The sequence below is a fragment of the Semicossyphus pulcher genome, unplaced genomic scaffold (assembly GCF_022749685.1).
Source record: "Semicossyphus pulcher isolate SPU_LCO1_2020_fin unplaced genomic scaffold, fSemPul1.0.p SCAF_3, whole genome shotgun sequence".
Classification (NCBI taxonomy): domain Eukaryota; kingdom Metazoa; phylum Chordata; class Actinopteri; order Labriformes; family Labridae; genus Semicossyphus; species Semicossyphus pulcher.
Genome location: NW_027211704.1, coordinates 30,394,135 through 30,417,231, shown reverse-complemented (window position 1 = coordinate 30,417,231; position 23,097 = coordinate 30,394,135). Strand labels below are relative to the sequence as shown.

The 23,097-nt window shown below is 40.9% G+C and overlaps 1 protein-coding gene across 1 annotated transcript; it reads left to right on the top strand.

Moving 5' to 3' along the window:
* Window positions 1-407: 407 nt before the first annotated feature.
* LOC138605424 (Krueppel-like factor 15) lies at window positions 408-10,234 on the top strand. The gene is made up of 2 exons (XM_069677671.1): window positions 408-1,854; window positions 8,376-10,234. The coding sequence occupies exons 1-2, from the start codon at window positions 611-613 to the stop codon at window positions 8,542-8,544; spliced, it is 1,413 nt and encodes a 470-aa protein (XP_069533772.1). The 5' UTR covers window positions 408-610; the 3' UTR covers window positions 8,545-10,234.
* Window positions 10,235-23,097: the final 12,863 nt, after the last annotated feature.

The following is a 23,097-nucleotide window of genomic DNA, read 5'->3' as shown; positions in this document are numbered from 1 at the left end:
AGTAATGATTAAGTGTTGCTTTAAGAAGAAATACATTGACAAAGTGATTAGGTATCTTTTGTGCTATGTCATGAAGTTATTTTTCATTGTGCTGTGTCACTGATATTGTGACCTGACTGCTCTAAAATGACAGCTGCATTCAAATATCAACTTGCAAGTCTAAAATGCTACTGCAGCATTTTAGAATTTGCATACACAGACTGTGTTTCATCTCATATGCTGACAAATAGATAGAGGGGAATGGCAGCTCAGGTAGATACACAATCAACTTATTCTCTTTCAATAACAGCCTTTGTCCTTTTAAATTTGAACAGTGTTTGGGATTAGGATTAACAAATTCTTTCTTTCTCTGTATTTTATCCTCTTTAGACAAACTGTGTCCTGGCTGGAGACCTTGGATTGTAAGAGTGTTTTCCTAACGCTCACTTTTTCCACCCTGAGAGAGCACAGCAGGTGTTTCTCTATCTCACTCGCGTGGGAAGTTTGGCCTCGTTGACCCTGGTTTGTTTGGCTTAACTTTCCCAGCAGCACAAGGAAAAGTTGTCTCACAAATCACCTTAAACACAGACTCAGGGTCCAACAAGAGACAGCATTTTGGCACTATCCAGGGATGGTAGATAACTCCCCGGTTAGCGAGGGGACTTTTCTTCCTTACGGTGGCTCTCCACAGGCCTATCTGCTGTCAGACATGGTTACAGATCTGGGTTCCTACCAGGTGATGCCATCACCTTTTTCGGAGGATGACCTGAGTGAGTCATCCAGCCCTCGTTCCTGTTCCAGCCCGGACTCCCAGGTGCTCAGCTCCAGCTATGGCAGCAACTCTAGTGCTGAGAGCCAGGACAGCATCCTGGATCACCTGCTGTCTCAGGCCTCTTTAGGAAGTGTCAGCAATGTGCCTGCAGGGTCTGTGGCACCTTTACCATTATCCACTTTCCTTTGGGACTCGAGGAGAGATGAGCCCACCAAACGTGAGCCCGTAAAAGTGGAAAATTTTGACTTCCTAACCTGGTCCAATGTGGAGGCAGACGAACAACTTGAAGGGTCTTTCCAGCCCACACTGGAAGAGATCGAAGAATTCTTGGAGGAGAATATGGAGGTGGTAACGATGAAGCAGGAGATCATGGAAAGTTGCCCGGGTTTGGGAATGGGACTAGAGGAAGTTCTTGGTCTAGAAGTTGGCCTAGAGTGGTGCAGGGAGCCCTCCCCTGAGCCTAAGCTGGAGGAAGAGGCCAAGTATTCAGACCAAACTGTCCCCACCGCTGCTGGCCTGGCCACTGCTGCCTCCTTTGAGACCAAATCTACATCAGTTAACCTTGCTAATGAATCCAGCACAGGGGCCAAGAAGGCATTAGACAACAAACCTTCATCAGCAGACAGCGACACAAACGGTAATGAGATACCGGTAGTCCTACAGATTCAGCCCCTTCAAATCAAGCAGGAGCCAACAGTAGCACCCGTTACTCCAGCAGCCCCGACCCCACAGCCTGCCACAGCCACAGACATCAAAATTGCGCAGCTACTGGTGAACATCCAAGGTCAGACCTTTGCCCTCGTGCCCCACATCGTACCCTCCCAAAACCTTACTATCTCCTCCAAGTTTGTACGCATTGCTCCCGTCCCCATTGCAGCCAAGCCTCTGGGGCTTGGAGATGGATCAGCTGGCCAGGCATCAGGAATTCTTGTTGGAGGTCAAAAGTTCCAGAAGAACCCAGTGGCGGATCTTATTAAAATGCACAAATGCACTTTTCCTGGCTGCACCAAGATGTACACCAAAAGCAGCCACCTTAAAGCCCACCTGAGGAGGCACACGGGGGAGAAGCCTTTTGCTTGCAACTGGCAAGGCTGTGGATGGAGGTGAGTACTGGTGATTTAAGTATGTTTCAAGATTTCTACGTACATTTAAGCACACAGGCTGCAAACAGATCTCTTTTCAATCAAAATGACTATAATCAATCAATTCAGCTTTTTATGTTTATGTGTTATCTTATTGGATTGGACTCAGAAGTTGACTTACAGTAGTGGTTCTCTTAGGCCTGTTTAAAGGTTTCTTTACTCGCAGCACTGATCAATAACTATCGACTCTTTCATGCATCTGCACAATCTCAGAGGGCTTAACCCCCATTTGTCAGCGCAGCCAGTTTGGAGGCAGCAGTAATTATGTGTCAGTGGGGCATGTCTATGTGCTGCGCATGGTGTCACATGGCTCAGTGGAAACAAGCATGGTGGAGATTTTGAGTGACGCTTTAACTGACCTGTCGCCTTAAGGGTCATGTGTTAGCACTGGCGAGGAGACTTAGAGGGTCTTTAGAGCCAGACCCCCCACATCCTCCCTCCCAAATCTCTTGGCAGCTAAAAATGAAAGAAGCAGCTGTAAAACATAAATTTGGTTATTTGTAATAGGGTTCATTTCCCTGGAAGTTAGGTGTCACTGTGAAGTTTCTGGGTTTCTGCAGTAAAGAGACTGAAGGCTTGTAGTTATTCTAGGCTCGGTAATGGAAAAGCAGAGGAAAAACAATCACACACTTTTCCTTTCACTAAGCCCTGAAGCTGAGCAGCTCTTAATGGCTGTCATGCAGCCTCCCAAGTGTTAATTGGAACAGTGTTAGGCGGTGGCAGTATAGACGGTTTTGCTTGCACAATCACACATCTTGTCAGGCAGTGAGATATCTGGGATGTACAAGAATAGCCGGGGTGTCTATTTTGTGGATGTAAACTAAATCTGGGACGGAGCATGTGGGCTGCAGTCACATGGGCACAACATTGGGCACCTCTAGTTGAGACTCGACAGCTGTGCGGTTGCTGGGACAGTGTGTGTGTGTGTGTGTGTGTGTGTGTGTGTGTGTGTGAGAGAGAGAGAGAGAGAGAGTCGGGGTATTTGTGCATGCTAAGTATAAAGCAGCAAGATCTAATTTGGAACCTGCTGTGTGTAATGGAGAAAGGGGACGAGAGAACTTGGATGTCTTCATCAGAGAGGGAATTGCTTTTCACATTAAAGTAAAGCATCTTTTTACATTCATCAGTCGGTGTGATGGAGTGTGACTTGAGCCCAGAGGTGCCAGAGTTGTGATGGCTGCTTTCCTGAGTACATCAGGTCACAAACAGAGACTGACTCAAATTGATACAAAAACTTCAGCATTTGACTTCCTTGGCCGTGTTCTCTTTAACTAGTGGGTCTAAACCGGTGGGTCTAAAGAATAGACAATAGACTGCCTGTACAAGTACCTATGCCTATAATACCTATTCCATGTTGCATTCAAGCACATATTATGCCTGTAATATATCATGTTTTTAATTTTTGGGCTGGTAGTTTGGATATTAAATAGAAAAAGTGACCTTCTGCCGAGTGACCAGTCTTCTAGTAGCAGAGACAGATGGGAAGCTAGTTACAGGAGGTTCTTGACTCGGCCAAATTAAATGGTAAATGTGCTGTACTTCTATAGCACTTTTCCAAGGCTATTTCAAGCCTTGGTTGAAAATGTACTCTGTATGCCTTTATAGTAGACTGTAACCCGGTTTTGGTGATTAACTTATGCCTGAATAAGCACCAAGTAGTTGTATTGGGGAATCACTGCACACAAACTCAGTATCAGGACCTGCCTCGTAGTAAAAGTGGCAAGTCCTGACATGGTGTGTGTGTCTTTCATGTGTTGAGCATGTGTACTTTGATTGAGGCATACGGTATTCTTATGTGCAGAACAGGTTAGTCAAAAACTACCCAAACCACTGAGCTGTTATGTCATTTGGTTTCTACCTGCCTCAACTTGCAGAGATGAGTCAAAGAGGAGCCTTCTCTTTAAAACATTCAATCATTTATAAGCCCCCCTTTTTTGCATTCAGGTAATGACTGATCCATAATATCCCTTAAAAACTTGTGTTGGTCCATTAGACTATATTACCAACCTGGCAACCTGCCAACAGTCATACTGTACTCGTGATAATGTGTGTGTCCTAATATATGAGGAGAGCTGCACAAAATGTGTGCAGTGGTAATTCGGGCTGTGTGTTCCAACTAACAAAGGGCTCTTGTCTGAACACAAAAGGCAGGATGTAGTTTGTGTCTGTGTGAAGCAGTGAGTGTGTAACCCACTGTATCTGATGGGGTGAAAGAGGGGGCCCACGAAAGGAAAAAAGTTGTGAAAAATGTGAGAAAATCAAGCAAATGGAGTGAGGAGAAGAGTGTCTGAGATTTCTTCTTTAGAGTAAAGACAGGAGAAAAAGTGCTGCTGCTTGGGGGGGGGGGTTTAAGAGAGGCAGATAGAGGGGAAAAAGGCCTGTTTCAGTTTTGCACACAATCATTTGAAGGGAGCAACAGTGAGGAAGTGGAGCGAACAAAGACAAAGTGTTGAATAGTTACCATGACTGTGGGCTAGGAACGTCCAGGCTGCCACGCTGCATGAAAGAGAAGAGAGGGATCAGTCAAGGTCCCTCATAGACGTGGAGGAGCAGGGAGGAAACAGCGAGATGGAAATATGCATATGTGATGGACTGTATATTCAAATGTATCACAGTAACAACCATGTTTACAGTTAAAAGAGTCTCTTTCAGGTAGATGAATCTAAATGTCTAATTTCAGATTTTTTTGTAGATTGTTTTTCCAGGTCTGTTTAGTGTTTAGTGTCTTAATAATGTGACACATAGACCCAAAGACCATGCCTGTGTACCCAGTACTGCAGACCAGTGGCCATTTCTAACACAAACACAACATGTTAAATTAGACAAAGCTTAAGACAAAACGTATCCAGTCAACCCAGGGATGATGAAATTGTGTTTAGTACAAACAGATCTTAGCTACAGCTTAGCAAATGACAAAAAGAACCGAGCCCTGACTATGATGATGGTATCAGAGTATTCCATAAGCGCTTATTTTTACTGTGTAAGTCTGTGAGCTTCACTGTAGATCTTGTTTGTTTTCAATGGTATCTTTTAAATGGAACTCTCTTTTATCAGACACACAGCTGAGCTGATGTTGGTGGCAGCTAGGCTTGCAGCCTGACACTGATTTTTAAAGTGTAGCTGCTTCATTCAGTGACTTTATTACCAGTCTGTTTGTTTTTGAGAGAAAGATCATAAATAATCAGAATACAGCATGTGAAATAAATATCTTTCACAGTTAGTAACTATTGGTGTGTTTCTGTTAGCATGAAGATTCATCAAGTTCAAGGTATTACTAACATGACTGGATTCAACCTGGTGGTCCATGTTGCTTTTGAAGTTAACATCAGGTTAGATAGCAAGGACATTGTCTTTTCATTTGTTTGCTGAGAACAACATTACAGTCATAAAACACATCTGGCACTACAATTTCATACGAGGCTGAATTTACATGCATTTCTTTTAGGTCTTATAAATGTACATGCGTTATGACTTACAATGATTGAGCATAGTTTTTGTTTCAGTGTTGGCATTCAAAGCCAAAAGGCTAAAATGTTATAACTGCCCAGTACAGGGGATGCCTCCGGTGCATCACAGAGAGCAGGATATTGTCAAGCGTGGGCTGTGTTACTCAACTCTTTCAGGCTGCCTGACTGGAGGAATGAAGCTGGGGACTCCCTGGGGGGGTTGGATTCTGGGAGTAATGTGCCCACACATGAGGGGAATGCTTAAATGCGAGAGTTGCAATGCATCCCCTCTCTCTCAAAGTCAGAAGAAGTGGTCTGCCTGCACAGGATTGACTGCCTTTCATTCCTGCCTGCTTCGACAGATGTGCCAACAAAATCCAACACAGTTTTCCTTTGCAAAATCAGTCTGCTGTGTAGCCTTTGTGGATGTTTGTTTAATCTGAAGATTTAAATATACTGAACGGTTTAGCCAGAAACACAGTTAGAAGAAGGAAATGACAAAAAACCCGTATAAAAGAAAGAAGCTGCTCCATGTTGATCCATTTGGGACTAAAAGTGGATAAAAACATAATAAATCGTGTCTGTTTCTATGATACTTGTCATTTCGCAAAGCAACTGATCCGAAACAGATGTTGGAATGTCAGACTTCAGAGTGGCAGTGATAGTTTTTACAGAATGATACCATCTGCACAAACTATGTTAAATAGTTTGTAGATCGGATTTAGATGCACACAGTTTACTGGCAGACAGTGCATTACAGGATTCATTTGGCTAAGTCATTAGCCTCTTATTTTCATGTATGAAATTTCATCCCACATCCATCCTGAGGTGATGACATTGACTGCCTGTTCCAGATGACAGTAAATATATCCTGCGCATGCGGCTTTATGTGCTGGTTTCCATGAGATCCAATACTCATTCAGTCCTCTGGTAAAAAGAAGACTGTGAAAGAAAGCTCTGTCAAATAAGACATTAAGGTTAATATGGATTACTTAGTTTTAAGTAGCACTTTCAGGTGTAATAGGTATAGGTATAATGGTTGTTAGGAGGTATCTGTATATCAGATGTGGCATAATCAAGATCATTACTGCAGCAGCATTACATTAGCTCTTAGCTTGTACTATCTACATAGTGAGTACAACAGGTTTTTACTGCAGCGTAATGTGTTGCTGCTTAATAACAGTGTGCGACTGAACCAATTCATCATCTTGTCAAGTCAGCCAGCAGAGCAACATCTGGGATGCAGAGGCTCGCCGGACAGTTTCAGAGAACTGGCTTGCTGGGAAGAAGCCCTGGAGCTGTCGTCCCCGTGGCTCCAGCCAAGAAGCGTACGCCTCGCATGCTAACCCCACTGTAATGTTCGGCTTATCTAAATGAATATCAACATGTGAAGCATTCTTGCTCATGACACAAAGTTGCACTGTGGAGTTCGATGAGAAGGTTTCTGGCCTTGGAGGCCGTGTGTATGTGTTGGGAAAAACAGGGAGTTATCAGATGAATAAAAAATAAGCCGCAACGGCTAAGTGCACTACAGGGACCTGTCGAGTTTAGTCCTGTGAAATTTCCCCAGAACACATTTACTCTAAAGTTAAATGTTTTTGTCATTACTTGTTCAGTGGAACTAAAAAGAATAGCTCTCTCATGAGAAGAACAACAGTTTGTGGAGGTTTTCTGCAGCTTATTTGGGACAAGTGGAGGATGATTATGTTTGTAAAGATGAGACAGACCACTGATTTAGAACGTTTCCTTTGGTGTCATTCACTTTCTCTGCAATATTGTCATGCAAAAAAGTCTTGGCTATGAAGTCCAGTAAAGACCTAAGTCGAGTATGAAATGTTTCATGTGCCCTGCAGAACTGAATGGCAGTTAATGTCTTTTTGCATTTGTAGTTTGAAACGCTGTAAGTCATGTTTCTATCATCTGTTTTTGGAGTAAAAGCATATTGGGGTTCAAAAGCATTTCATCAAACCTGAATCTAGTTAAGATCCCTCATTGAATCCATGTGTCCTCAGCTTTCAACATTTCTAACAAAGTTCACATCGCATGTTAGGATTAGAGTTTGTCAACAGAAATGGATACGACTCTTTTCACTACCAAAGACTCACCACTTAATCTACAGGCAATATCGGGATGGTGTCAAAGACACAGTTAACCAGACAATAGATAGGTTCATTTGATGTGGGGCGGCTGTGGCTCAGTGGTAGAGTCGGTCGTCTCTTACTCAGAAGGTTGGCGTTCGATCCCTGACAGCTACAGTCTACATGTCAAAGTGTCCTTGGGCGAGACACTGAACCAAGCCTTTGGTGTATGATGTGCATAGATCCTGATTGGAGATTGGCATAGTAGCCTTTGATATCAGCGTGAAAGGGTGAATGTGACATGTAGTGTAAACACGCTTTGATTGGTGGTGCAGTCCATTTAACATTTGTAAGGGGACCAGGTACAATATTAAGCAAACGTCACAATCTGATGTTTTTAACCACAGTTAGCTTAAAGCTCATTTTCATTAGCTGTCTTTTGGCAGGTCAGAGTTACAAGATACACATGTTGATTTCAATCTGGCCTTTTCAAAAATTGCTCATTTGACAAAACTGACCAATTTAGGCAACTAACATAAATACATATAAACTGCAGCTGATACACTTCCCAGTGATCTTTGTCAGTGAACCACCAAAAGGCAGAAATTAGAGGTCTGCTTAAATAATTGTTTTACTGTACTTGTTTCCGTTCTGCTTGTGCAAGTGATTGGTTGCTCTCATATTGATTAAAAGGATATCTGTTGTTGCTTTTAACTAAAATGAATTTGCTCCAAAATTTTTGCTTCGGCACATAAATCAAACAATTTTCCAGTGAAAGTCCAAGCAAGGACACTAATCATTGGTGTTAAAGTGAAAGTCAAGTAACAAGTCTTTTTTGAATTTGGAAAGTGGATTCAGGCCTTCAGATTTTTGGCTTCAGTTATGTAACAAGTCTGCAGCTCTGACTTTTTCCATATGTCCTCTGAATAAAAAACATCTCTTTCTCTTCCTTTTTAAGGTTTTCTCGGTCAGACGAGCTCTCCCGACACCGGCGGTCCCACTCAGGTGTCAAACCTTATCAGTGTCCGGTGTGCGAGAAGAAGTTTGCCCGCAGTGACCACCTGTCAAAACACATCAAAGTCCACCGTTTTCCACGAAGTAGCCGGACAGTTCGCTCAGCAAACTGACACTGCGCTGCTCAGATCACTGGGATCACAGAGACTGCTGAGATCTCTCCCATACATAAGCCACGGAAGTACGGTGTCCTGCGGGAAACGCACTGGTGTGTGCGCAAATGACTGCGCCTTCGTCAAGAGGATTTGAATATGTTGGTGGAAGCACACCTCGCTTTTTGTGTCAGCAGTCTTTGATTGTTCTAATTTATTGTACAAAAGTAAACCGACACAGTTATCATCCTGTAATCAGCGTAAGGTTGTTGTTGCTGTTGGTGCTTCGGTACTCCTTCTGTTTGTCCTGTCTTATCGCCTTCGTCAGCAAAAGCTAAGATAAGCCTATTTTCATTCAGTCTGGATTATGTGATAGCTTTGGTATTAGCCTTGCATTTCCATTCTACCTGGATCAAAACAACTGCCTTTTATCTTCTTTAAAGCTGCCAGTGTCTTGGACATTCCTCATGTTATGCAATGTTAGGGAAGCCAGAATGGAGGTCATTCGGATCCTCATTAGCTGCTACCAGAGTAGTAGTTACTCTTCCTGGGGTCCACAGAGGTGTCTCCTTTGAGGTTTCTCTGATAGCTTGTCCTAGTTAATGCTGCACAATTCATTGTGTACAGTTAAAGTTTGCACAGGGAGAGACCTGCTTTAAATGTGGACATGAACTACTGATTGCATAACAACGTAAGGGAAATGTTATGATAAGATATCGAGACTCTTTCATATTTTACAGCTTCTATGTGAACCTGCTGTGACTCAAGGAGGAGACTGACAGAGCAACACAAGAAATGCAAAAGTGAAACACAGCTGAAAGGTTAAGCGCACAGTGATTGTTAAATCAGCCTTCTGATCAGTGTTAAATGAGCTTTGTTCATTGTTTTATCAAGCTAAGTCGTGTACCTACATGCTGTTCTTCTACGTTATCCTCTGGCCTTACTGTACCACAAAATCCTTACTGGAGAGCCAAATGAATTTGGGCAATCAGGCTTTTCGGTGATTTAAATGGGGTGTTAGGTGGCTGTTCAAAGGTGTCATAATATGGCCTCTGTCAGTCAGTGCTCAGCCATGGACCTGGACGTCTCAGTCTGCTATTATTATCTGAACTATTACTTTGCTGACGACTTGACACAAAATCTGCCTCAACTCTGCTTTATGTTACTGGAGACACGCTGATACTAACAGCCTTTAAGACACCTCAGCCAGCAGTTATGATATGGTGACATCAGTGGAAACATTACACACCATGGTGCTGAACTACCAGGAGGATGATCTTCTGACAAATGTTGTCACAACATCCCTTTTGAGGCCATGACACACTTTGTAAAGCCCTAACTGCTAGCAAACATGCTTTGCTAAGTGTACCACGCCCCTCTGTGAGTATGTAGGGCTGTGACCATGCCGTCCATTTGTAATTCATGTGTGTAAAGTGACAACAAGCAGGGGTACACAACATTGTACATCATTCCTTTCATTCAATTTTTGAATTTTTAATGCTTGTGTGAACACAGGTGTTTTATCGCATCCTATGAATGTATGTAAATATGCAGGAGCGTGCATCCCTGCATCCAGGAGTCACACGGAGACGATCCTGAGACCATATCTTAAAACAAATCAGTGGTTGTGAAGATTTCTAGTGTAAACCCTAAATGTGTACATAACATTTCAGTACATATGAATATATTATATATTTTTTTCTTTGTTCTATCCAAGATGCATTTACAAATAAAACTGAAAAGAATTAATCATGTCTACGTTGTCATTAGTTAGTGGTACGTTGTATGTATTATAATATTATTATATTATATATAATTGCAAAGCAGGGCTGAACAATTTTCATTAATTTCATTGTAAAATATGTTAAAATGATTATGGTGTTATTTTGCCGGGGATCTGAACCTAACACAGATATTTGAACTACAAGTCTGTGCAGGATATGTAGGCCAAAACATCTCTTCAGCACAATATTTAAATTAAAATGGTATTTTTTATTTCACCTTTAACAAATATTGCACCTCCCGCGATTAGAAAATGCTGTCGGCCATTTTGATAACATTTTGATTAATTGTTCAGCCCTTTTACAAAATCAGATTCTCAAATAAATGTCTGTGACAAGCTTTATTGTTAACAGAGACTTGGGTACATTATTTAGCCTCTACGTGTTCCAGGTGTAAAACAGTAAGCCCGGGATATAATAGCCTACACAATGTAGCAAAGAAAAACGTTTCAATTTTCAGGTTCTATAGGACCTGCCATATGTACAGAACACAGAGGATTGAGACCCAGACCCCACAGTTTCCACACCAATACTGAAACAAAACAAGAAGTGGTACTAAAAGAGTGCTCTGAACAATAACAAGGCACAAACTATGAACAAAAACTGTCATGAAAAGATAATAATGCAGGTAATTTTCTTTATTTTGTGATCTCTCATGTCCATCCAAAATAAATGTCAGTCAGCCTACGTTCGAACCATAATAAGATTATTATGAGATATTTCTTAAAACGAAAGAACCATCATGGATACACTACAGACAGAAACTGCTAATAGCTAATTCTGGTAAGTCTTCTATGCTTGTAATACATTATTATGGTCATTTTTCTTTTCTTTCATTTTTCATGCTCTAAATGTTCAAAATGAAGAAAGTTGGTATCCAACTTTTACTAACCGACAATGTAACTAAACATGAAATACAAACTGCACTTTAGATACTCTGAGAGTACATGACCTCTGTACTCTCGATGGTAGCTACTGTTCTGCACAGCAGCAAACTTTGCAGACATATTTGCTTTGCTTGTTGACATTTAGCGTAACGTACATGATGCTCTGTTCTGCTGTGACAGTATAAAACCACTCATTCGCTCTTTGTAATGATCTAAAGCATCTAAAAAAAAACAGTTTTGAAGCAAAGCTGGTGTTTTGGTTCAGGCAGCTTTGATCTAGTAGGAAACGGATCACTATCACATGTGAAGTTAATGTCATTTAATCAGCCTTTTATATCTAGATGACAGTTCATACGTTTGCTATTATGTGTACTCATACCTGGAAATAAAGTTTTTTATCATATTATATCATAATATTAGAAACATAATGATTGTACTTCTAACTTGTATTTGCTACATCAACGTGGTAAAATAATGGGAGCATCTTGAATGCATCCTGAAATCAGCTCATCTCAAATGTAGACTTGCAGAATGTGCCCTCCATTTCTTTTGATGATCGCCACACAACACGACATCTAAACCTGTCTAACTCCATATAATGCTTAACCAGATGCCTGTACTACAAAGCAAGTTCAGCTGACCCAGGATGTCTTTGGTTATCTGGCTTCATTAAGCAACAATAACAATCATGATACCTCTAAGCAGTCACACAATGCTGATAATGAACTTGCTAAGTCAACTCCGGTTTGACCATGTGACTCTCAACACTTTGGCCTTGTCTCTCAATCGATGTACAGAGCTCCAGGTTTAAGATAATTGATCGTTCAGCAGGGCTTTTACATGGGTTGATCTCTAAGAATAAGTAACAATGGTAATATACCTGTGTGAGAAGGGAACCAACGTCATAGCCCTGAAGAGCCAGGGTATACCCTTGCTGACCTCAAATCCTACAATGAGTACAGGCCTCTGTTCTGGTGCACACAAGTCCCAGGTGAGCCTGTATAATCACAGCTAACATACTAGCATCCTTTTAGACTTACATCAGTGTACGCAATTATCATTGTGATCTTTTTCACTGCTGAGCCCCTGCAGCCAGACTTGGTCGCTACATCTAAAGTTGCTGACTTACCCTCCCAAAAAACAACTGTTGCAAAAAAAAGTTGCAGCTGACGGAGGTGATGATAAGGTCTGGTTTAGAGCTCTGGCCTGGAGGTTGTACATTGGTAATGGTACATTATGTAGGGGGTAAGAATGTGTGTGTGTGTGTGTGTGCATGCATTACTTTAGGGGGAGGGGTTATGGAAAGAACAGAGAGCTGGGAGGTGGGGGAGGCGACATTTAATTCTTCCCATATGATCCCACCAACTGTGGAAGCATTTACCTTGACAACTGCTCACAGACATAAACATACTGTACAGGAGGCCACACCTGGTTTTGCTCATGAGCTACTTTTCAAAATAAGGGTGCATAAAGAGTTGTTGTTAGCAACATCTTTCCTCCACACATACACGTTACACAAATGAGGCACTGTTACAATTTGTTTAACTATGAAAGGTTGATTTTAGAAAATGCTTTTTTTCTTTGGTTTCGTGCATTTAAATTGGGACAATGAGAACAGTCTGAATCTGCTCTTTATGTAAAGTGACCGGAGATAACTTTTATGATTTGGCGCTATATAAATAAAAATTGACTGATTCATTGATACAATCGGGCAGACAGACAGACAGACAGACAGACAGACAGGGAGATGTGCACACACAAAAAACAACAGATGAGACAGACTTAAAGTTACAATACCAATAATAATAATATGTCTAATATTAGAAGTAACAACTATAATTATACAGTATAAGTGTGACTGATAATTATATAATTATAATAAGTTGAAGTCAAGCAGGTCGATTACATGCAGGTCCAAATCACAGGTCTTCCTCAAGTCTCCAGAATGAATCCGACCTACAAGGCTGGCAGTGTATCGCTTTCAGAACAGGGTCAATTAAAATGCATGTTTATTGCATGTCAAAAGAAATTCCTCTATGAATTGGCAGTGTAGTGAGGTCAAACCGAGCTCAAGCCACGTCCATCAGGCATAGAACCAGCACTGTGGTCAAGAAGGTAAACAGGCCCAGCATACCGAGCACATACATAGCAAATTGATAGCATCTTTTAGAAGACAGGGTGGTATCTGAGGACTTGATCAGAAAATAAAGCAAATGCAAGATCGAATTCCAAGATCGACTCCTCATCATCCGAAACCTAAACAAGCTGTTCTAAGGCCAAAACAGAGAGTTTCTTTCTGGGCCAACTGCAGGTAAGAAGTGCCATACACAGGGGACTGTATACAGTACGTAAACACGCAGTATCTTATCAGTGTTCCCGCTGGCTTTATGGTGCTCAGACAGGCTCAAGGTTACATGTGGATGGCTCGACAGGAGGTGTTTTATGCCTGAATTTAGTATTTCTGTTTAGTGAGCTTGGAGGAGAAGGTTATCTGAGCTGATTCATTGGCTTTGGGCACTGCAGAGAGCTGCTGTTGTCAAAAGCTGTGCAGATCTCTGTGATCAATCATTACAGTGGACATGATGTCAGAAAGAGCGTGAGGTCATCGGTGTTCTGCACTTTGAATGTCCAAGGGAAGAGTATTTGTTTTGGTCGTGCTCGGTGACTGAAACTTTGTGTGCCCACTTGTTTTGTCTTGTACGTGCATCGATACGCATACATGCCTAGCAATCTGAGTTCCTGCAGCCTTCACAGATGCACCCGTCCTCCACAGGGAAACACATTTCCTGTTAGAAAGGAAACAGTGAGACAATAGGCTGCTCACACACCTCGCTCATTTGCTTTAAACACATCACCTCACACACATCTGCATAATACATCTCCAGCTTATGGAAGCTTCTGCTCCTTTACTGACCAAACACTCAACTCAGTAAATCCACACTCTTTGCAGTGACAGTGACAAGACAAAGCACTGTTATTGGTGCAGTCAGGTTGCAGCTTTCAGAGGAAATCGTAAACATTAGCTTTGGGAAATAAATATATTACTAAAATACTAAACAAATCTTTATCATTATGTAAATTAATGCACAAGAGGATGTAGGATAGAGGACCACAGGGATTTAATATGAAAATGTGCATGCATTTGGTCAGTTATTGTTTCATATTTATTCACATCAACACATAGTTGGCGAATATGTTGTTAACTAGCTTAGAGCTACGTGTGTTCATAGGCTTGTGGCAAATAAACATTGGCTGAACAAACAAGTGCGTATAACACTAATGAAAAACTCGCTGCAGTCCCTTTTTTCACAAGATAAAATAATAGTAGCCTTGTACCTTGTACCAATGCTTGCAAGGCTTCCAATATAGTGCCCTGATAAGGTTGGCTAAACAGCAAATCGGAGTGAAGTCAGCGTCAAGGTACAACTTGTGCCAATGGTTAGAACACATCGCAGTGCAAAGGCTAAAGTACTCAACAATGGCCTTGTCGCCAAAATAACCCCTTTTGTGATTCAGCCCCTTCACAAACTTCAAATATTTACATCCCAATCATGTCCCATGAGCAAGCTAATGTTAGGTGATAAACTTAGCCAAAGTTATTTCGCAAAATGATTTGGCATTTCAGTGATAATACATTTTCTCGTTGCCCTGTGCTCTGCAGGCTCACAGAGCTGTTTCCCTAATTAGAATAACAACCTTGCTATGAGGCTTCGCATACACAAATGTGGCCCTGCTAGCACAAGGCTGTGGTGAGTAGGGTAGTGGGCCCTTGCTACTTTGGAGGCAGAGATGGTTAGACAATGACTGATGTGTTCCCTTCTTAAAATGGTCACTTCAACATGTCACATGCCAATTTTTGATGAAACCACGCCAAATTCTATATGATGAAAGCCTCTATAGCTGTATGTCCAAGAAAACCAAGCTCATGTGGGCCCCGCAATTCATGATTTGTCAAGACACTAAAACCAAAATCGCTCCTGATGGCTAGGCCAGCACCCTTCATGGTAGCTCCCTGGCAGTGGTGTTTAAACGTGCGGGAATGAACGTCAAATGGCTTGTAAAGTGCTTCGGCTAAAAGAGCTATAGGCCTTTAAATGGAGCCAATAACCCTTTAAAATTGGACTGACTTTGTTGCTACTTGCTTATAGCAGGAAAACTTTGAACCAACACTTGTAAAATCCATATTTAGCTCTCAGAAGACAAGCAGCTATGTAAAGAACTCTCCTGGGCAAGGTAAAGTAAAAACCCTGTGCCTTTTAAAAAGGTTTATGTGAGTGCTATAATAAAGGATACCATAGAAATGAACATGAAAGTTTGTTCCTGCATGCACGCAGATGTTCCCCCCTGGAGTGTACTCTGCTCCGTAACATCATGTACAGTACGCTGGCTCTGCCAGGAAAAAGTCAAATCTCATTGTCTGGAAAATCATTGTTAATGTAGTAATGTTCTCATCTGCATCTTGTCTCTGTGTTCTTTCTTTTGTTGTGTTTCTGTGAAGATCTGGCAGCTCCAACATGCAGTCATCAGGGTGTCCTCTTTGTAGAGCCAAGGGCAGAGAACACATCTGTGGGCCATTACATATATATGACCATGTGGTTGTGTATGTGTGTGTTTTAGAATGTGTAAAACTTCCTCCTAACTACCGGTAAGAAACGTTTGGAACAAAGCTTGCAGGTTTCTTGATTACTTGCTACCTCTACACCTCTTCCTAAATACACTTGGCGTTACACACTATTTAGACGATCCTTTAAACTCAGTTCATCAATCATATCATCCATTCCACTGTGATTGCAGATTTCAAACACTGACATATCATTGCTGCATTGCACTGCACTCTCACTTGTTCAGCAACTAATCCCAGTGACTGTTTGTGTTGTGGGAAAGTTGCTTGTGAGGGTGATCTGAAACTGATTATTTTGCATTTTCGCCTTTCTGTTTCATTGGATTGAACAGGCCTGTTCCACCTTAAAAAGCTTCCAATGATATGTGTCAACTGTTCAGTGGTTGGTGAAGAAAGTCAAATACTGCTTTTCCTTGAGAATTGGTGTAGCCCAAATCAATGTATACCAGGGACCAAGAAATTGTGACTTGCTGGTTGCCATTGTGACTCAAAGACAGTTGTGAAAATGTAACCAGCTACTTCACAGAAAAAGTAAACGGACTGGTAAATGGACTGTACTTATATAATGCTTTTCAAGTGCAAATCTCTAATCAGATCTATGCCCATTCATACATGATGGCTCTGCCTTCAGGAGCAATTTGGGGTTCAGTGTCTTGCCCAAGGAAACTTGGACAGTGACTGTAGCAGTCAGAGATTGAACCCCCAACCTCCTGATTGGGAGACAACCGATACTACTGAATCACAGCCGCCCCAAAAACAAATACATATTCTTCCACACAAAGAAAGAGCAGTCATTATAAAAAGATGTGAATCACATGCTACTGCCTTCACAGTCAACACATACCAACTCATTGAACATCAATGGGCAAAGACAGTAAGATGTGGTTGAAAGCTACAGGAGATGCAAGTGATTGGACCTTGGATTCATATTTCTCTTGACACAAAGTCTTAACAGTATATTTGATGCCATGCACATTGTGACAAAGACAGAAGTTGGGTGATGCTTTTACTGCATCACAAAACCTGGTACGTTGGGTGGTCTTGTGTACAAATCTTGTGACTTTGACAACAGAGACTATTGGTCTCAGTTAGCCATTACAATGATCATTCCCTAATCCTTCCTTAATCCAACCAAACCATAACCACAGTGACATCAGATCAGAAAACCCTCTTCTGATCAAGAAACCCTCATATAAATCACCATTGAGCATGACCAATCCTACCGATAGGATTGTTGGATCATAAAACAATAAGAGGAACATTTTGTTGAGGAATTGAGAGCCAAATATTTTGTACTTTTTTTGGAGGACTTGTTCGCTTAATTGCACACCAGCAGGAAAAGAAGCTGTTAAGGGACAGTTTTTCTCACCACAAGGGATCATTCAGAGTCTAGTGGTTCAATCCAGCGAAAACCCAAGAATCTTAACCTCTAAACCACATTGGACAGTCGAGCTTTACAAGAGATACTCAGTTGAATGAATTCCCACAGTGTTTCAAATTTCACTTCAGAAATCTGTCACACAGTCGGCCGCTGTGATATCACTGTTCTCTTAAAACAATTTCTGTACCTCTTCCATTTGGTTTATAATCATAAAGATTAATTTTATTCTTCCCTTCGTCAGTTCTCTTTAGTGTGTCTTTCAACATCTCTTTCCATCGCCTTAACCTTCTCCTTTCTCCATACTCAGACTACTCCTACGCTGATATGCAACCTCTACTCTTTAGCAATTGCATGTCCACTGAGACGTCTGCAGTGTCTATTTTCACTCTTATTCTGTGTGTCATTGCGCTCAGAGGCTTCCAGTGGAGGCCATATTCTCTCCTCCTGAAACCACACAGGAAGAGAAGATTTCAACAGCAAATTGCTCTAAATGGGACCTTACTAGACAGACTAGCTGGGACCAGAAGTCAGTTGGGTTTTTTGTTGTGCACTCTAGCAATGATGCCAAGAAGTTTTAGTGTCAGATTCTCAGACCTGGTGGGCTAAAACCATAAAAATTTAGTGTTGAGTTATGCACTACTTCTTCCATTAGGCATTAATATCTGAGAATTGTATTAAATACAGGCAAAGGGGATACAAATATATCTCTGTTAAGATGCTGGCAAGTACTTTACACCATATTTTCTTCTCTATTTGTCCAAATAACGGCTCATTGAAGCATTTTTCATGTTTTTCCATACTAACAAACCAAAATGTATTTCTATTCAGAATGGATTTTTGATTCCTGTTGCAAAAGTATGATGAAATGGACATAATACAAGGAAGGAAAGAATAGTTTTTCACTGTTATTATAACCAAGTATCTATTATTACAGTATAATGTGTAAAATAAACTAAGGTACTGATTTGTAAGGTATCAGACTTGAAGTGAGCAAAGCTTGGCTACAGGATGTCAGAATAGATGTCATTGATTATGATGGTCAAATTCACAGCTAACTTCAGAAGATGTATTTTATTATGTGATGTTTTGATGACGTTGGTGGTATAGAGTGCTTTCTCCACAGATGGAGACATATGACCAATGCTCTATGAATATAAAGGTCTGTCAGACAGTCCACTTTGGTCAAGTCTGAATAATCTCAACAATTAATTCACGGCTTGCCACGGAATCTTTATTTTTTGATGCCCAGAGGATGAATTCTACTGACCCTGATGATCCTTATCTATTAGAAATCTGCATGCAATTTGGCAAACACAGTCAATGAATTATTAGCACATTGCTGAGCAATCCTCATCAATCAATTTCTATTCACATAGTGTCACATCATAACAAAAGTTACTCATTGAACTTCACATAAAGAGCAGGTTTAGACTGTGGGCAAACTCTTTATTTTATTTATTTTATTATCTAAAATGAAGAGTTTAATTTTATATTATTTAAAGAGAAACAACTTGGTCCACCAATGAGCAAACACTTGGAGACAGTGGCACTGAAAATGTTCCTTTTAACAGTCAGAAACTTTGATCAAAACCAGACTCATTTTGTGGACGATCATCGTCCTCAATGACTTTGGTTTATGAGCCAATACCTGCAAATGTAATGACATTCAGCCTCAACTGTACTTAGCAGCAACAATTAGCAAGTATTAGCAAACTAACATGCTAAACTAAGATGGTGAACATACTAAATTACACCTGCTTAATATCATGTTAGCAATCTCACTGTGAGCATGTTAGCATGGTTACGTTAGCATTAAGGGTAAAGGCTAAAAGTACATACGCAGAGCTGCTACTATGGTTGTAGACTCCTTGGCCAAAATGTGTGGGAAGAAAATATATCTGGTTCTGCTGCATTGTTTTTTTTTTTATATAAACTGATCATCTAAGTCCAAAAATGTTATAGGGGTGCAAATCTTAGTCAGGGTGTACACTTTCAAACAGTCTACCTGAAACAAGCATTTGTGTATACAGATGTTGGCCTTGTTGTAAAAGTACTTCATTTTGTATTAAAAGATTAAAAGAAGAAAGACCAAATGCCAGGATCTGTAGTACATACACGTTCTACAAAACTTTTCACTTTTAGAGAAGTAATGAAAGAAAGTAATACTCCATTACTTACCAGACTCAACTGGTGTGCCTGTCTGTGAAATATCTTATCATTTTTGGGCAGCCAAGCTGAGCAGGTCAGACTAACCAGGCTGATCGCACTGACTCTTATGTAACGAAGCATCAAATAGAGGAGCTCAGAAGGACGGGGCAATTGCACAACATTGGGACACTGAATTTAGCATGCTGTGAAATTTGCTGTGTGACATGCAGTGTCAGCTGTCTGTGGAGGGATTTCTCAAGGGTGAAAGTGTGTTTGCATGAGTCAGAGACTTTTGATATCCCTGCTGGCTGGATTGCAGTGACCTCCATTCAACCCCTGTTAGTACTGTAAATTACCTCTGCGACTCTGATCAGTTTATACATTCAGTGCTCTTAACAACAGTTGTGGTACATAAACAAAGTACTTAAGTACTTAAACAAAGAATGCACGTGGCATTTTTCACAAACTAACATATTCTATTTCTGCAGTTTTCTGCATGCTCTTAACCATGCACATACTGATTTTCATGAGTTAATTAAGGTGTAAATTTACAGTCGCAAATGTTTCCCAAAGAAAACGATGATGCCCGACCAAACATTTTTGGATCCTTATCCTAATATGACATCAAAGGTGTCAAACTGCAGGCCTCAAAAGAAAGCCATACAATATGTGGGGTTTGGGTTTTCAGTATCTTAACATAAGTCATATACCACTGTAGAGAGGAGTATAATGCAAATCTGTTACTGCATTATCTACTGAGAAAAGTAAAGCGTTAGATTACTTTTGCGTTACCAAAAATTAAAGCCCCCTTTAGGACTCGTTAGCCATGTGGGTTATATTGTCAGGACAGCGTGTAGCCTCCTGTACCTCTACCTTTGAATCTATTGACTCTACCATCATTGCAGCCTAGTTTATGGCTCATAATCTGTAACTCTGCAGCCTAATAACAGGAATGACAGACGCAATATAACCTTTACAGCTCTTTATTATGCTAACAATCTGACAGTGAACTGGACAGAGGCATACAGTATTAGGCACAGCTGTTTCAATGAAAACAACACAGGCTCTTAGTCACATTAGTGTCGTGGAGCTGTGTTTAGCTTCCAGATGCTTCCTCAAATTTGAAGTGGAGCTCTGTGCAGCTGACAAGCACTTATCCTCCAGACACAACTTACATTTCACCGTCATATTGCTCTTGTCACTTTCGCCCTAAAATGATAAATAATGTGAATATTTCAACAAAGTAAATACTGTCCTCTCTGCCCTCTGGCTTCATTTAACTAGCTACGCATGAGCAATGACACAACTGTGTCTACGGCTGGTACACAGCTACCTGCCAAGAAGTAGGAGAGAATCAGCCATTTTTTCTAGTAATGGATTGCTTTCTAGGAAAAAGTAACTAACGTATTACTCGACATGCAAAAGTATCGCGTTACGTTACTCATTACAACAAAAAGTAATGTGAAAGGGGTGTACAGTGTGCAGTCATTGAAAATATGTTTGTTTGTATGTTTTTCACAAAAAATTTGCCAAGGCCAATGTGTCTGAGGTTAAAAAAATTATTAGTTACATAATTTCTTATAATAAACATTAAAAACGGACCCCACAGACACAAACACCACATAACGGTTAATGCAATTCAGTTAAAAGTTACATAAGCAGATGCATATTGAGTGACACAGGTGGTACTGTCTGTGGGTTTGGGAAGGAGGTGAAGAATCATCTCCCTGCTGCTAGCTAGCAACTTCTTTCATCCTGTTCAGAGAGTGTGCTCATCTCTTCTTTTGTGCCAACAGAGTTCCATACAACTGTCCTGTTATATTAAAAGTTTCTTTTACTGACAGAAAATCCAAGGGGAAAGATGTCATTGTGAGAAACATAATGATTGGCGTGTGTATGTGTGTGTGTTGGGGGAGTATACAGAGGGGGGGGGGGGGGGGGGTTAATGCTGCAATTTTAGCCTAAGTGGCTTCCAAACAGTACCATATGTTTCTGATAGGAGTGCCCTGCTTTAAATGAAGCCTTGGTCCACATAAGAACTCAGTGAACAGCACAACAGTTTTTTTTTCTTCAATTACATTAAAGAGTATGCATCCAAGGCCAAATAATGGTAAAGATTTCCGTATGAGGAATGTGCATTGCTGGTACAGCGTGTTCTGTTTGGAGAATACAGTCTGAATATTCCTTGGAAACTCTTCCAGTCGTGACAAACAGGGTTTGATGTTCTTTTTTTCCACCATGAATAAGCAAGTTTGTCAATGTAACGATTCTAAATGACAAACGTAAACCAGAACGACATGACAGTTAATCGGAAACAATTACAGGACCAGACCTCTTTTTCATTATGTGGGTTTCTTGTAATATTTATCTATTTTCATTTTTAGCGTAGTCAGACTATTATTATAATATAATTTCCTTATTGTAAAGAACTTTGAGCTGCATTTCTTGGCTCAAAGGTGATATACAAACAATAAAAATTTGGCTGGCATGGAAAGATTCTGTGCACCTTGGTGTTATAGAAGCTGTTTGTGAGGCACTAAAATGTTATTAACCATGCCAAATTGAATGATATTGTTTATTTCAGGAATCTCTTGGCAGCTTAGATCACAAAGGGACAGATGATCTTTTGAGGGGATTGCTTTTCCCCTCCTTTGCTGTTTCTGCTGTCTCTTCGTGAAGCTTGAATTGGAATCTCACTAGCTTAGATTAGCTATTGGGATCCTTGGGATCAAGTTGCAGCAGCTCAGAAGAAGGTAACAATTACTCAATATATACAGTATATGTATATATTCAGGGTTGCAAAGACAAGTCGACTTTACTGCTTTGTGATGATGCTTTATGCTTGACATTGCCTATCGCAGTCATGTTCCAGTGGCTGTTGAAGCAGTTGTTACGGTGCAATTTGTGCTTGCAGATGAAACAGCCACCAAACCAAGCGAGCAGAAGTCACTCGCCGTGAGAGCATCACAGTGAAAGCTGATCAAACAGCTGATCTCACATTATTGCAGCTGAGTTGCAATCTGTTGTTGTTTCCACTTGCTCCTAATTAACATGCATTGGGGCGGCTGTGGCTCAGTGGTAGAGTCGGTTGTCTTTCAATCGGAAAGTCGGAGGTTCGATCCCCAGCTCCCTCAGGCTACATGTCGAAGTGGCAAGACACTGAACCCCAAATTGTTCCGGTGGCATAGCCAATGGTATGTGAATGTGATAACTGATTGACGGTTGGGCACTTCACGTAGCAGCCTCTGCAATCAGTGTATGAATGTGTTTGTGAATGGGTGAGTTTTATGTCACACTGCAGGCAAAGACATGAATAAAGAGTATTATATGACAGAATGTATGCATGCTATATTAAATCAGTACTATGATTGATTCTGTTACTCTTCATTGTGACTATACTATTGTTTGTATTATACTTATACTAAGTTTTTTTGACTAGGTACCTTAAAAGTGTGAATAAGTAAAGAATTAAATGTGGTATGTAGTATGAGTTAATGTTACTTCACACCAAAGTATGTGGACACACATGTAACAACACTTTATTCCTCATGCCACACTCCGGGCTCTCCTCGGCGAACCTCATGCCACTGACCCGCCCGCAGCTGATGACGATAGCGGCTCTGCGTTCTGGTCAATATTTGTGCAGGCACCGTGTTCTAGAAGGTCCCCTCAGGACCCCAGGTCCAGCTCTGTATTGATAAGCAAATCTAAACCAAACACAGGTAAATAGCTGATGACGGCAGCAGACATGATAAC

Bases quoted from the DNA above. Each gene is read 5' to 3' on its own strand.
- LOC138605424 (XM_069677671.1), top strand. From the start codon at position 611: ATGGTAGATAACTCCCCGGTTAGCGAGGGGACTTTTCTTCCTTACGGT. The intron at 1,855-8,375 runs GTGAGTACTGGT...TTCCTTTTTAAG, and splicing joins TGGCAAGGCTGTGGATGGAG to GTTTTCTCGGTCAGACGAGC.